This window comes from Nematolebias whitei, chromosome 9 (assembly GCF_014905685.2).
Source record: "Nematolebias whitei isolate Nwh7 chromosome 9, NemWhi1, whole genome shotgun sequence".
NCBI classification, from domain to species: Eukaryota; Metazoa; Chordata; class Actinopteri; order Cyprinodontiformes; family Rivulidae; genus Nematolebias; species Nematolebias whitei.
In genome coordinates this window covers 46,096,715-46,110,178 of record NC_056506.1, presented here as the reverse complement: position 1 = coordinate 46,110,178, position 13,464 = coordinate 46,096,715, and the positions used below count along the sequence as shown (strand labels likewise).

General features: G+C 38.8%; 1 protein-coding gene across 1 annotated transcript; it reads left to right on the top strand.

Moving 5' to 3' along the window:
* The first annotated feature begins 3,376 nt into the window (after positions 1-3,376).
* LOC119414299 (sodium- and chloride-dependent betaine transporter-like) lies at positions 3,377-11,386 on the top strand. The gene is made up of 14 exons (XM_037681394.1): positions 3,377-3,533; positions 3,649-3,783; positions 3,868-4,005; positions 4,309-4,396; positions 5,536-5,668; positions 5,748-5,882; positions 9,452-9,555; positions 9,635-9,759; positions 9,966-10,078; positions 10,146-10,283; positions 10,361-10,463; positions 10,631-10,731; positions 10,852-11,022; positions 11,351-11,386. The coding sequence occupies exons 1-14, from the start codon at positions 3,377-3,379 to the stop codon at positions 11,384-11,386; spliced, it is 1,677 nt and encodes a 558-aa protein (XP_037537322.1).
* The last annotated feature ends 2,078 nt before the right edge of the window (positions 11,387-13,464 follow it).

Sequence of the window (13,464 nt, the reverse complement as noted above, 5' to 3'; positions counted from 1 at the left end):
GCAGACTGAGGCACGTTTAGAATGGTGCTAATGGTGTTGAAAAGAACGTGGGGGTTGTGACTGTTTGAGTTGATAATTTTTGAGAAATATTTGTTTTTCTCCTGTTTGACGGTGGCCTGACAAGCTTTCCAACATGATTTTAACACATCAAAGGAAACCTGGAGTTTATATTTTTTCCATCAACGTTCAGCTCTCCTGCACAGGCGTCTTGCCTCTCTTGTGGTCTCATTTACCCAAGGGTGGGACGTGCGTTTTCGATTCCTGAGCGTTAACGGGACGACTGAGTCCAGGATCTGTACACAGGCCTCCTGATGCTGAGAAAGCAACTCCTTTGTAGTAAGACCTGCAGAGAGTTCAGAGTCTGAAACTGAATTACTAGCAAAGATGGAAGAGAAGAGTGTGGCGGTGGAAGGGTTAAAAATCCTACAGGGCTTGGGTGTGGAGGGAGGTGCAGGTTCACAAATCAAAGAGGTGTTGAATAAAACCGGTTTGTGGTTGGAACAAACAGTGTCACCAATTTCTAAATCAGAAACAGACAAACCGTGTGTTAAAACTAAGTCTAGAGTGTGGCCCTGCTGGTGAGTCGGACCAACAACACTCTGCACAAAGTTAAAGGACTGGATGAGGTCTAGACAGCCCTGAGCTAATGGTTTATCAAACTACTCGCACTAGGATTAAGCCCCTCCATTTGCAACTGGGTCCTAGACTTCTTAACAAAATGATTGTAGTCTGTGAGAATGCACAACTTCTCCTCCGCTATAACCCACAGCAATGGCTCCCCTCAGGGCTGTGTGCTGAGCCCTCTCCTGTTCACTCTGCTCACATATGACTGTGCACCTACCCATCCAGGCTGTCATATTGTAAAGTTTGCAGACGATACAGCGGTGGTGGGATGCATCACAAACAATGATAAGTCCAGCTACAGGCAGGAGGTGGAAAACCTGGAGAGCTGGTGCAAGAAGAACAACCTTCACATCAATGTTCATGAGCCATGAATCTCAGCATCAACGTGTGGCATGGAGGCTGCACAACTGCAGAAAGAAAAGCTTTGCAGAGAGTGGTGAAGGCTGCACAGAAGTCTGTTGGAGTCAACCTCCCCACCATCACATACTGTATATCTACACCTCCAGATGCAGGAAGAGGGCCACCTGCATCATGAAGGACCCCACTCACCCAGCACACACACACTTTTTGCCCCGCTCCCCTCAGGAAGGAGGTAAAGGAGCATTAAGTGTAGAACCACTAGACTGAGGAACAGCTTCTACCCTGAGGCTGTTAGACTCATGAATATCTACCCAGAATAATCACTGAAAAATCAGATCTTTTTTTTAAGGTTTAAAAAAATCACATCATGTTGCTGCTGATCTGTTTCATGTTGCTGTGTTCATTCATGCTCCTCTGCTCACACAGACTCATGTTCGTGCTGCTATTTGGCTTTTTTTTAATGCTATTAGTGCTTAGTGTATTTTTAGTTAATGTTTTTCTTAGTTCATATCTTAGATCTTATTACTGTTATTATTTTACATTTTAATGCTTTTGGTGGATGTAAATGGGACCCTGTGTACATAATTTTGTTCTACCACATGTACCACATGTGGTGCTTATGACAAATAAAGTACCTTGAATCCTTGAATGGCAGGTCCAGAATCAAGGCGGGCATGTCACTCACTAGGAGGAAATACATAAAAAAAAAAACATGTTAAAATAGAAACAATAACAAATGCAAATTATTAGAATTTATCAAAAGAAAGCCAAGTTTTAAAACTGGACAATGTGAGTCAGCTTTACAGACAGAAACTGGAAGTTGGTTCCACAAAAGAGGAGCCTGATAACTGAAAGATCTTCCTCCCATTCTGCTTTTGGAAACTCTTGAAAACACAAGTAAACCTGCAGTCTGAGAGCAAAGTGCTCTGTTAGGAAAATATGGAACAATAAGATCTGTAATATAAGATGGAGCTAGGTTGTTGAGAGTTTTGTAGGTTAGAAGTAAGATTTTGAATTAAATTCTGGATCTGGAAGCCAATGGAGAAAAGCTAAAACTGGAGCGATATGATCTCTCCTACTAACTCCAGTTAAGACTCTGGCAGCAGCATTTTGGATCAGCTGAAGACATTTTAAGGAAGTATTTGGACACCAGATAAAAAAACATTTCAATAGTCCAGTCTAGATGTGACAAATGCATGGACCAGGTTTTCTGCATCATTTTCAGAAAAGATGTTTCTAATTTTAGTGATATTACGCAAGTGGAAGAAGGCGGTTCTAGTAACTTTTTTAATGTGGGGGATAAAAGACGTCCAGATCAAAAATAACACCAAGATGTTTAACATTACAGCTGGAGGACAGATTAATGTCATCCAAGGACGGTGAAAGAATGAAAAATTTATTCCCAAGATGCTCAGGTCCAAAAACCAAAACCTCAGTCTTATATGTGTTCAAAAGAAGAAATTTAGGGTCATCCAGGTTTTTCTGTCTTTAAGACATGCTTGTAGTCTAAGTAGCTGATTGGATTCATTGGGTTTCATAGACAAATATAACTGTGTATCATCAGCCTAATGAAAATTTATCCCGTGCTGTTTAATAACATTACAGAAGCATATACAAGGTAAAGAGTATTGGGCCAAGCACTGAACCCTGAGGAAATCCATGAGCATATTTGGTATATGAAGATATTTACATTTACAAACTGGAATCAATCAAACAAGTATGGTTTAAACCATTTTAGAGCCGTTCCTGTAATCCCAATATCATATTCAAGTCTTTGTAATAAAATATTATGATCAACTGTATCAGATGCAGCAATGAGGTCTAACAGGACCAGTGTAGACACTTGTCCATTGTCAGATGCCATGAGAATATAATTAGTAACTTTCACTAGTGCAGATTCCATGCTATGGTGAGCTCTAAACTTTGACTAAATTAAAAAAAAAGATTATTTATTTGTAGATGTTCATGCAACTGACCTGCAACTATTTCCTCTAGAATTTTTTAGATCAATGTTAGAATAGATGTAGGTCTATAATTGGCCAGAATTCCTGAACCAAGATAAGATTTTTTAAAGTAAGGGTTACATTACAGCAATCTTAAAAACAACTGCAACACTGTGCCACCCTTAGTGAATCATATGATCAAATTAGTTTACAACCAAACGTCCTCCTTTTGCATATAAACAGCTCATTTTGGCTGTCACCAGTAAACTGGTTGATCCACTATGGGAATGTGCTGCTTATAAGACTGAGCTTGTTGCAGTGCATCAGACTGATGAACAATTCATTTCAACAAAGAAGAATCTGTCCAGAGGTTCAGACTCAACCTTGTTAGAACAGTTGGATTTGTTTAATCTCAGAAATATTAGACAAAAGTAGAAAGAAGAGCTATGATGAATAAAGAACAAAGAAAAATAAACCACACCAAGAAGGATGGAGACAGAGGACAGTGGGCCAGTAAAACAGAATATATTTTAGTTGTTGCAGGGAACGTGGTGGGCCTGGGCAACGTGTGGAGATTTCCTTATCTCTGCTACAAGAACGGAGGAGGTAATGAACAAAGTTTAGATTGACTTTTTAAAAATGCAAGTGTTGATTTAATATGATTTATGGAGTATAAGATGATCAGTATAACTATTTGACATATCTCACTCTTTATTCATAGGTGCCTTTTTGGTTCCATATACTCTGTTTGCTGTGGTGTGTGGAATTCCTCTTTTCCTGATGGAGACTTCATTCGGTCAGTACACTCAGGAAGGTTTTATCACCTGCTGGAACAAACTGTGTCCGCTGGCAAAAGGTGAGCTCACTCTCAAACTGGCTGTATGTTCACAGTCTCTCCCAGTTATACATGTTTAAATAGTGACACTAATGTTTATTTCAGGCATCGGGTACGGACTTTTCATGATGAAACTTTATGCGATCAGCTACATTTTAGTCCAAGTCTGGGCTCTGTTCTACCTCGTTTGCTCATTCAGATCCCAACTCCCTTGGGCCAGCTGTAACAACACCTGGAATACAGGTAGGAAATAATTTTAATCCAAATCTGCTATAAAATCTAATAATAATTACCTAAGTTAGAAGTAAAATAATGATAAATAAAATGTAAGAACAGTAATACTTATATTTTGATATATGTATTTTTTTTAGTTTTTGGTTAAGATTGTAATTTTGTGTGCAAAAACATAATGTCCAAGATCTAAAATCAAATAAAAAAATTAAGGGCTCAAATAAAACAAAACATCAGAATAAAAATCATGTTGTATTTCTGACAGTCATGATAAAGATGTTTCTCTTTCATTTTTGTTTCCCTCCTAATACACAGTGAACTGTATCGACGTTCTGTCTTTGAATTCATCCAACGTTACTGTGACTCACACCAACACCACTTCATCTGCAATTGAATTCTGGGAGTGAGTTACAATTCCTTTTTTAATCAGACATCCTGAATTGTAAATTATTTAGTCAAAACTAAAGTTTTGATTAAAATTGATAAAGTCCAACGGATAAGCCAAAATCCAAGATGCTCTTTTAATTTATAAAACTTGGAATATCTATTCTCAACTGCATGATCTAAGTCTTGTTTTTATCTGTTCATTTAACTCATTTCAGAGGATTACAAGCCTGCTCATCGTTAAAAAAATCTAACGTTGGGTTCCAACTTGTCACTCAACACAAACTAAATAATTAGTATTAGTCGTTGGAAAAAAGAAAAGCTGACACACTTCTTGTTGTCATGAATGTACGTGCAGAAATTGTGCCCAGCTTTAAGTGTCTTGGGACACAAAATGCTGTTAAAATCTCCTGGTCCATGAACTCCACTTACAATAAAAATAAGAAAAAAAAAGTGCAACAGCACATGCACTTTCTGAGGATTTTGAGGAGGAATTATCTCTTGTATGTCACTCACCGATGGTGGCTTTTTATCACTCTACAATTGAGAGCATGCTAACGTACTGCCTCACAGAGTGGTATACTGGGTGCTCAGTGCTGGGTTAAAAAAAGCCCTGTAGAAAATTACCACCATGGGACAGGACATCAGTGACTGCCCCCCCCCCCCCCCCCATCCTTATTGGAGCTATTAGCAAACAACTGCTACCACGCCAGAGTCATGAATATCATAAGGGACCATATATACCCTTGACATCACCCGTTTAGACTTTTACTCTCAGGAAGATCATATGGATCAAGATTTGTAAATTGTTTGATACATTCGGCCATTCACGTTCTTATGACTTTAATTGACTTTAAAATTTAACAACAGTATGTTTTAGCAACTGTGATCCACGTTTACTGTTTTTGCTGCACTGTAAATACTTTTTTTTTAAAGTTTATGATTCATAAAGACTTATTATTATTATATATGGATTTGTATGATGAACTTATAATAAATTATATATATATTTTTTAAATTTATTTTGTATATCTTTTTCTCATAGTTGTTGGTTATTGTGCATGAGGCACCAATCAGAGACTGCATCCATCCATAATTTCAATTGCCGTTACGGGAATCAATCTCTAAATATTGGACTTGATGCGTGTTTCTCTTCAGACGGCGAGTACTAAACATGTCTTCAGGTATTGAGGAGCTGGGCAGCATCAGATGGGAGCTGGCCTTGTGTCTTTTGGTCAGCTGGTTTATCGTTTACTTTTGCATTTGGAAAGGCATCAGATCATCTGGAAAGGTACTACAGAACATCTTGCACTGCACTAGAAGTGCCTACCCTAAACATCCCTAAAATGTTAAATGAATTATCTTTTCAGGTAGCATACTTTACCGCCACCTTTCCATATGTGATGCTCTTCATCCTGCTCATCAGAGGTTTGACGTTGCCCGGAGCTTGGGATGGGATTTACTATTACCTGTATCCGGACATAAACCGCCTGGCTAACCTTGAGGTATGTCTTTTATTTGTAAAAGTTTAGCACAATAATTCTAAAGGTTTAGAAACCATGTACCATCTTACAAAATGTTTACAACTCAACTTTGAACATAAAGACTATCAAAACACGTATAATTAGGAATTTATAGCCACCATAGAATTGGATCCTTTTCTGAAGAAAATGAAGACAGAAATACTTTGTTTTTATTAATGTTGATGTTTAAAACCAACAAATAAACCAGTCACTAGGGAGCACAAGCCAGTGCATCTCTTGTGCCAGTCCCAAGCCCGGGTAAATGGTGAGGGTTGTGTCAGGAAGGGCATCCGATGTAAAACACTTTGGCCAAAACCATAATGCAAGTTCATCAAAGTGAAACCATACCAGATCGGTTGAGGCCCAGGTTAACAATGACAGCCACTGATGCTGTTGTCAAACAGGGCGCTGGCAGAAATTGTGCTACTGTTAGTCGAAGACCACGAGGAGGGAAACATGTCAGGAGACAGAGGGAGAAGAGGAAAGTCAAGAATGTAAGACTGAGGGTTGCAACTCTAAATGTGGGGACAATGACAGGCAAAGGTAGAGAGCTAGCTGACATGATGCAGAGAAGGAAGGTAAACATTTTATGTGTCCAAGAGACCAAGTGGAAGGGCAACAAGACTTGCAACATTGGAGCAAGGTTTAAACTGTTTTACCATGGTGTGGATAGAAAGAGAAATGGAGTAGGGATGATCCCGAAGGAGGAGTTGGCAATGTAGTAGAGGTAAAATGAGTGTCAGATAGGGTGACGTGCCTGAAGGTAGAATGGTAACTGGACTGCACTTAAATAGCACTTATCTATCTTATCAAGATACTCAAAGCACTTTGCAGCACGATCTGTGCCCTCATTTACCCTGCTAGAAGGTCTGATGCTAAGCATTGTCAGTAGTTATGTTCCACAGGTTGGATGTGATAGGGAGGAGAAAGATAAATTTTAGAAATATCTGGATGAAGTGATAGAGAGTATTCCCAAGGAGTAAAGAGTGGTGATTGGAGCAGACCTGAATAGACATGTTGGTGAAGGAAACCGAGGGGATGAGGAAGTGATGGGTAGGTTTAGTGTCAAGGAAAGAAACTAGGAAAAATGATGGTGGATTTTGCCAAGAGAATGAAAATGGCTATAGTCAATACCTATTTCCAAAAGAGGGAGGAACGGAGTGACGTATAAGAGTGGAGGAAGGAGTACGCAGGTCAACTACATTCAGTGTAGAAGAGGAAACCTGAGGGAGATTTGAAACTGTAAGGTTGTGGCAGGGGAGAGTGTGGCCAGATAGCATCAGTTTGTTGTGTGTAGAATGACTGTTGTTGTGAAGAAGAGAAAAAGAGTAAAATCAGAGAAGAAGAACAAATGGTGGAAGCCAAAGAAGGAAGAATGTTGTGAGAAATTCAGAGAGGAACTGTTAAAGGCTCTGGTGGTAAGAAAGAGCTTCCAAATGACTGGGCTACTACAGCAACAGTAATTAAAGAGGCAGGTAGGAATGTACTTGGTGTTGTTATCCGGATGATAAAGAAACCTGGTGGTAGAATAGTGAAGTGCAGGATGCAGTTCAAAGAAAGAGGTTAGCCAAGAAGAACTATGACAGTGAGAGGACTGAAGAGAGGAAACAGGAATATAAGGAGAAGGGACATAGAGCAAAGAGAGAGGTAGCTTTGGCAAAGCAGAAGGCGTATGATAAGTTGTATGGGAGGCTAGACACTAAAAAGGGCAAGAAGGACTTGTACCGATTGACAAGACAAAGGGATCAGACTGGAAAGAATGTACAGCAGGCTAGGCTTATTAAAGATAGGAATGGTAATGTTCTAACAAGTGAGAAGAGTGTGACAGGAAGATGGAAGGAGTACTTTGAGGAGATAATGAATTAAGAGAATGAAAGAGAAAGAAGAGTAGAGGTCATAGAAACTGTGGACCAGGAAGTGGGAAAGATTAATGAAGGAGAAGTCTGTAAAGCTCTGAAAAGAATGAAGAAGGGGAAGGAAGACAGTAGGACCTGATGACATACCAGTGGAGGTTTGGAAATGTCTTTGAGAGATGGCAGTGAAGTTTTTGACTCAAATATTCAATGACATATTTGAGCGTGAGAAAATGCCCAAGAAATGGTGCCCATTTTTAAGAACAAGGGTGATGTACAGAGTTATAGCAACTACAGGGGACTTAAGTTGATAAGCCACACAATGAAGATCTGGGAGGGAGTTGTGGAAGCAATACTTAGACGAGAGGCGACTATTTGTGAGTAGCAGTATGATTTCATGCCATGAAAAAGCACCACAGATGCCATCTTTGCTTTGAGAATGCTGATGGAGAAGTACATAGAATGTCAGAAAGAACTTAATTGTCTTTGTGGATTTAGAAAAAGTACATGACAGGGTGCCGAGGGAGGAGGTCTGGTATTGCATGAGGAAATCTGGAGTGGCAGAAGAGTATGTTAGACTGGTACAGGACCTGTATGAGGACAGCAGGACAGTGGTGAGATGTGCTATACGAGTGATGGATAGCTTCAAGATGGAGGTGGGATTACATCAAGGATTGGCTCGGAGCCCCTTCTTGTTTGCTCTGGTGATGGACCGACTAACAGATGAAGTCAGGCAGGAATTCCCGTGGACTATGATGTTTGCAGATGACATTGTGATCTGTGGTGAGAACAGGGAACAGGTGGAAGAGAACTGGAAAGGTGGAAGTATGCACTTGAAAGGAGGAGGAATGAAAGTCAGCTGTAGTAAGACAGAGCACATGTGTGAATAAGAGGGAGGCCAGTGGAACAGTGAGGCTACAAGAAGCAGAGGTCACAAAGGTGCAGGACTTCAAGTACTTGGGGTCCACTGTCCAGGAAAATGGGGAGTGTGGAAAAGAGTTGAAAAAGAGAGTCCAGGCAGGATGGAGTGTATGGAGAAAAGTTTCAGGAGTGATTTCAGGACTAATTATTCTTTACCATGACCAACCAAAGCCTAACCTGATGCACATCCTTTCCAGTCTAATCCGTCTTGCCAATCGGTACAAGTTCTTCTCGCCCTCTTTCGGGTCCAGCCTCCCTTACAACTCATAATTTGCCTTCTGCTTTGCCTTTGCTACCTCCCTCTTTGCTCTACATTGCATCTCCTTATATTCCTGTTTCCCCTCTTCCGACCTCTGTCATATTTCTTCTTGGCTAACCTCTTTCTTTGAATCTGAAGCATCCTGCATTTCGCTATTCCACCACCAGGTTTCCTTATCAACAATCCAGATGACACACCGAGTATCTTCCTACCTGTCTATCTTATTACTGTTGCTGTAGTAGCACAGTCATTTGCGAGCTCTTCTTGCCACCCTGAACCTTTAACAGCTCCTCTCTGAATTTCTCACAACAGTGATTACAGTGAAATTGTTCTTAAATCTTCCTTTCTATAAATAGCAGGACTCTACCAGTATTTTTCCCTGATTTTTCAAAGTTAGAGTTCTCTTACTGCAGTATACAGACAATGATGAACTAACTGTTTATAAGTATTCCACACAGCCCCAGGCAATTAATGGTTAAACAAAACATATAAGTCTAAAATTTTCTCTCATGTCACAGGTCTGGACGGAGGCATCCTCTCAAATATTCTTCTCCTACAGTTTGGTTGCAGGAATTTTGAGTGTTCTGGGCAGCTACAATGATTACCACAACAACTGCTACAAGTATGTTACATGAAGAATCTAATGTATTGATGATTGGAGGAGTACTAGTCACTTGTATATTCATCAATTTGACCCTTAGGGACTGCTTCTGGCTCTGTCTGCTGAACAGTGGAACCAGTTTTGTTGCTGGATTTGTTGTCTTCTCTGTACTGGGATTCATGGCTCAGAAACAAGGTGTTACTGTGGACAGTGTGGCTGAGTCTGGTATGATTTTTGTTAGCTAACTCCACAAAAAGTGTCTTGATTTAGTAATTTCTATAAACACTGATGTTAAATTTGGTGTGGTAGTAGCTGTGACTGATTCCCAAGACATACCATTACTCAGACAGCTAACTGATGGTCTCATATATTTGTTTAACATTGTCCAATTACCTATTTAAAGAATAATCTTGTTTGTTTCTAATCACCAGGTCCAGGTTTGGCCTTCATCGCCTACCCTCAGGCTACAGCCATGATGCCTCTACCACAGTTCTGGACTGTCTCCTTCTTCCTGATGCTGATTCTGCTTGCTGTTGACACACATGTAAGACACTTTAACTGCTCCTTGAGTTAAAAGTACTCAACTCAAACTCTTGTTTTCTCGTCTCCAGTTTGTTTCAGTAGAAATTATAATCACTTCGGTCTGCGACCTGTTTCCAAAACTGTTTCGTGCTCCAAGGAGGCGGGAGATGTTTACCCTCGTCATCTGTTCAACAGTCTTCCTCCTACAATTACCTATGGTCACTGAGGTAAATAACATATGGTGTTAAGTTTTTATTTAATTAAATTTATTTTCAAATATTTATTTTATTTCTCTTTTCTTCAGGGAGGAATTTACATATTTACACTTATTGATTACTATGGTTCTACCAGAGCCAGTCAAGATTTTATGGCTGTATGTCTCTGCCTGGCAATAGCCTGGATATTTGGTAGGTGAATAATTTTTACAAATAAATGTTTTTAGCTGTACAAATGTGTTTGTTTGTGCTGTTAGCCCTGCCGTCAAACATTAGTCATACCAGTTTCTTTAAATCTTGTAACATGTTTAAAATGTAACACGAGTTAATCAACATTCAATTATTTGACTTTTGCTCAGGAGCTGATCGTCTTTTAAACATCATCGAAGACATGACGGGACAGAAACCATCAGTTTTCTTTAAACTCTGCTGGAAATACATTATTCCTCTACTGTCACTGGTGAGGCTGAAAACACAAATTTGAGTTTTATGACTTATATTCCATGCAGTTTCATTGATAAAATCTTGGGATTTCCAACAGAATCACCATCAGTAATGCTCCATTGGAAATGTTTTCCAGATTTTCTTCATCTTGCGTCTGGTTGCTTACAAACACCATAAGGTGAATGACTGGTATGTTTACCCTAACTGGGCATACAGTCTGGGATGGTCCATGACTCTGTCCTCTGTCCTCCTGGTGCCGCTGTGGGCAGCTGGACAGCTGTGCTTCACACCAGGAACCTTCAGACAGGTTTGTGCTTGAAGAAGAGACTCCTGCAGATGAGTCATGTGGAAAAACTAAACCATAATCGTCCACCAATAAACAACAAACACCAGAGCCATCTTCCTTTAAAGCATAGTGTGCAGTCGTTTTGGTGATTTAGTATTACAGATGATACTTCTGACCGCCAATAGAAAATGATCAATTATTAGTCAGTATTTTCAGTGTTGATTTTAAAGTTATTGGGTTGTACTATAACATGTTTCTTTCCCTATTTGAAAATCTCAGTACTGTTTGTAATGGTGTTGGCATTTCTCTTTCTAGTCAGTAATTTTTATTTATATTTTTTGCATTGCAGCGCTTGCACATCCTTTGTCGCCCTGATGATGACTGAAGATACAAAAGACTAAAAGCAAGATACAAGAACTCGATAAAATTTTAGCTAAAAGTGAAATGACAGTTGTGGGAAAAGCAAGGAATTTTTTTTAAAACTGCTATTTGAACTAAAAATAAGAAATTGCATTTGGTCCGAAAACGCAAAATATAGCAAAACCTTAGGTTAAAAAAACACACACAACTAAGAGCTGTGAAGGACATCTAGCTATAACAAAAATGTAGCAAAATTGTTCCTAACAATGAAATATATTTCTATCAGGCTATATATTATCTTACACTAATGTGTGATTATTTGTATTCTTTATAAATTGTTTTTATATAGCATCTTATATCATAATTTTATGTGTTAAGAGACAAGGTGGAACATTTCCCAGAGGGATTCTGTTTCCGGAGGAAGAATTTCTTAGTTGCACGTTCAAACTTCTCAACAAATAAACATCAGATTTTAAACATATTAGAGCTCAGGATTATTGGTTTAAAGCCCCGTGTCTGAATATTTGTATTGTTTTTTGATTTGTAGTTGTGTTTGTTTATTTGTAATCATGTGCTTCAAGGCCAACAGTGAAATGCTCTGAAAGTGTAAAGTCGCACATGCGCACTACAGGCGGCTGCAGTCCAACGGTTTTTTCTACACTAACAACAATTATAATAAATGGCAAAGAGCATATGTTTTTGTGCTACTCACCCTTTTTCAGCATGTAGGAGCAAAACTAATAAAATCCAGGGTCCAAAGAGACGTTAGTGTATTCACCAGTTTGGACATAACCGTGATCATGCAGGCCAGACGCTGCATGCGCAATGAATGCGTCTGAGTCCTGCAACAGGTTTGCCAGATACATGTAAAATGTTTTCTTTACCCCCTCCTTTTCTGTGCACATGTTCACCAAACTCAACACACACCTCATCTTAGAATATATTTACTCAGCACATGTGACAATTTAGGTCCAAATACTATAATTTCAAAGCCACAGTACTATAGTTTATAATTTCTTATCTGGCAACCCAACTGACATTGGAACTACAGCGTTTCATGTAAATCCAATCACCAATAAACACTGAAAAAAAAAGTTTCCAGAGGTTTTTCTTGTATAAGCGGGACCTTACTCATCCGTTTCTGCAGTGTGCCTACATTGATGGTTAGCAACAAAAGTGCCCAGATGTGTTACGTCGCATGAGAACCCGTATGCACTGTACTGTATTGTTGAAACCGAATAGGAGGTCTGTCTTTCTTTTTGAAATGTAACTTCTTACCCAACAAATTGTCCAAATTTCATCATCAGGCTAGCTTGGAAACTGGCTTGTGTCCACAGTTTTCCACCCCATAAAGCTCTCCTCTGGAATAACTGCAATATTCTGATCATGAACAAATCAATTTTTTTTCTTAACTGGTTCAATAAAGACATCACCCACATCCTTAATCTTTTTGATAATACTGAAAATATGTTATGAGAATTTTATGTCTGTCCATGGCTTTCTTATTCCTTTCAGAGAATTTAATATAACTAAAGCTATTCCCAAAGAGTTAATTTACGAAAACTCCACCCATGCTCTCACTGGAAGGAATTAAACTAACCGATAAAAAAATGTAACAATAGACACACGCCAGTGCTTTCATAAGGAAAAATATGTGGAACCCAGAGGTAAATTTTATTGGAGAGCTCAAATTGACAACATAAATTGGAGAAGGCCTGGCTCTTACCCCACAAATTCTGTATCTCTAACAAAACAAATATATCCCGTGAACTGTATCATTGCTAAATTCATAGATATTAATAACTCTTGTACGTTTTGTAAAACAAACTTAAAAACGACACTGCATTTATTTTTTTTGTTGTGACATGTCCAAAACATTTTGGACTGACCTTGAATCTTTACATTTTTCACTCAACTAAAATTGCATGTTCATTAAATCGCCAAAATATTATTTGCTACTACAGTAACTCTGAAAATTGTAATTTTTGAACATATACTCAGTTTTATCATTTTATATGCAATTTTTTTCATCCACAAACAAAAAATTTGCACATTTGATACCAAATTTTATTCATTTTCAGTCAGAACTAAACTGATTGATTC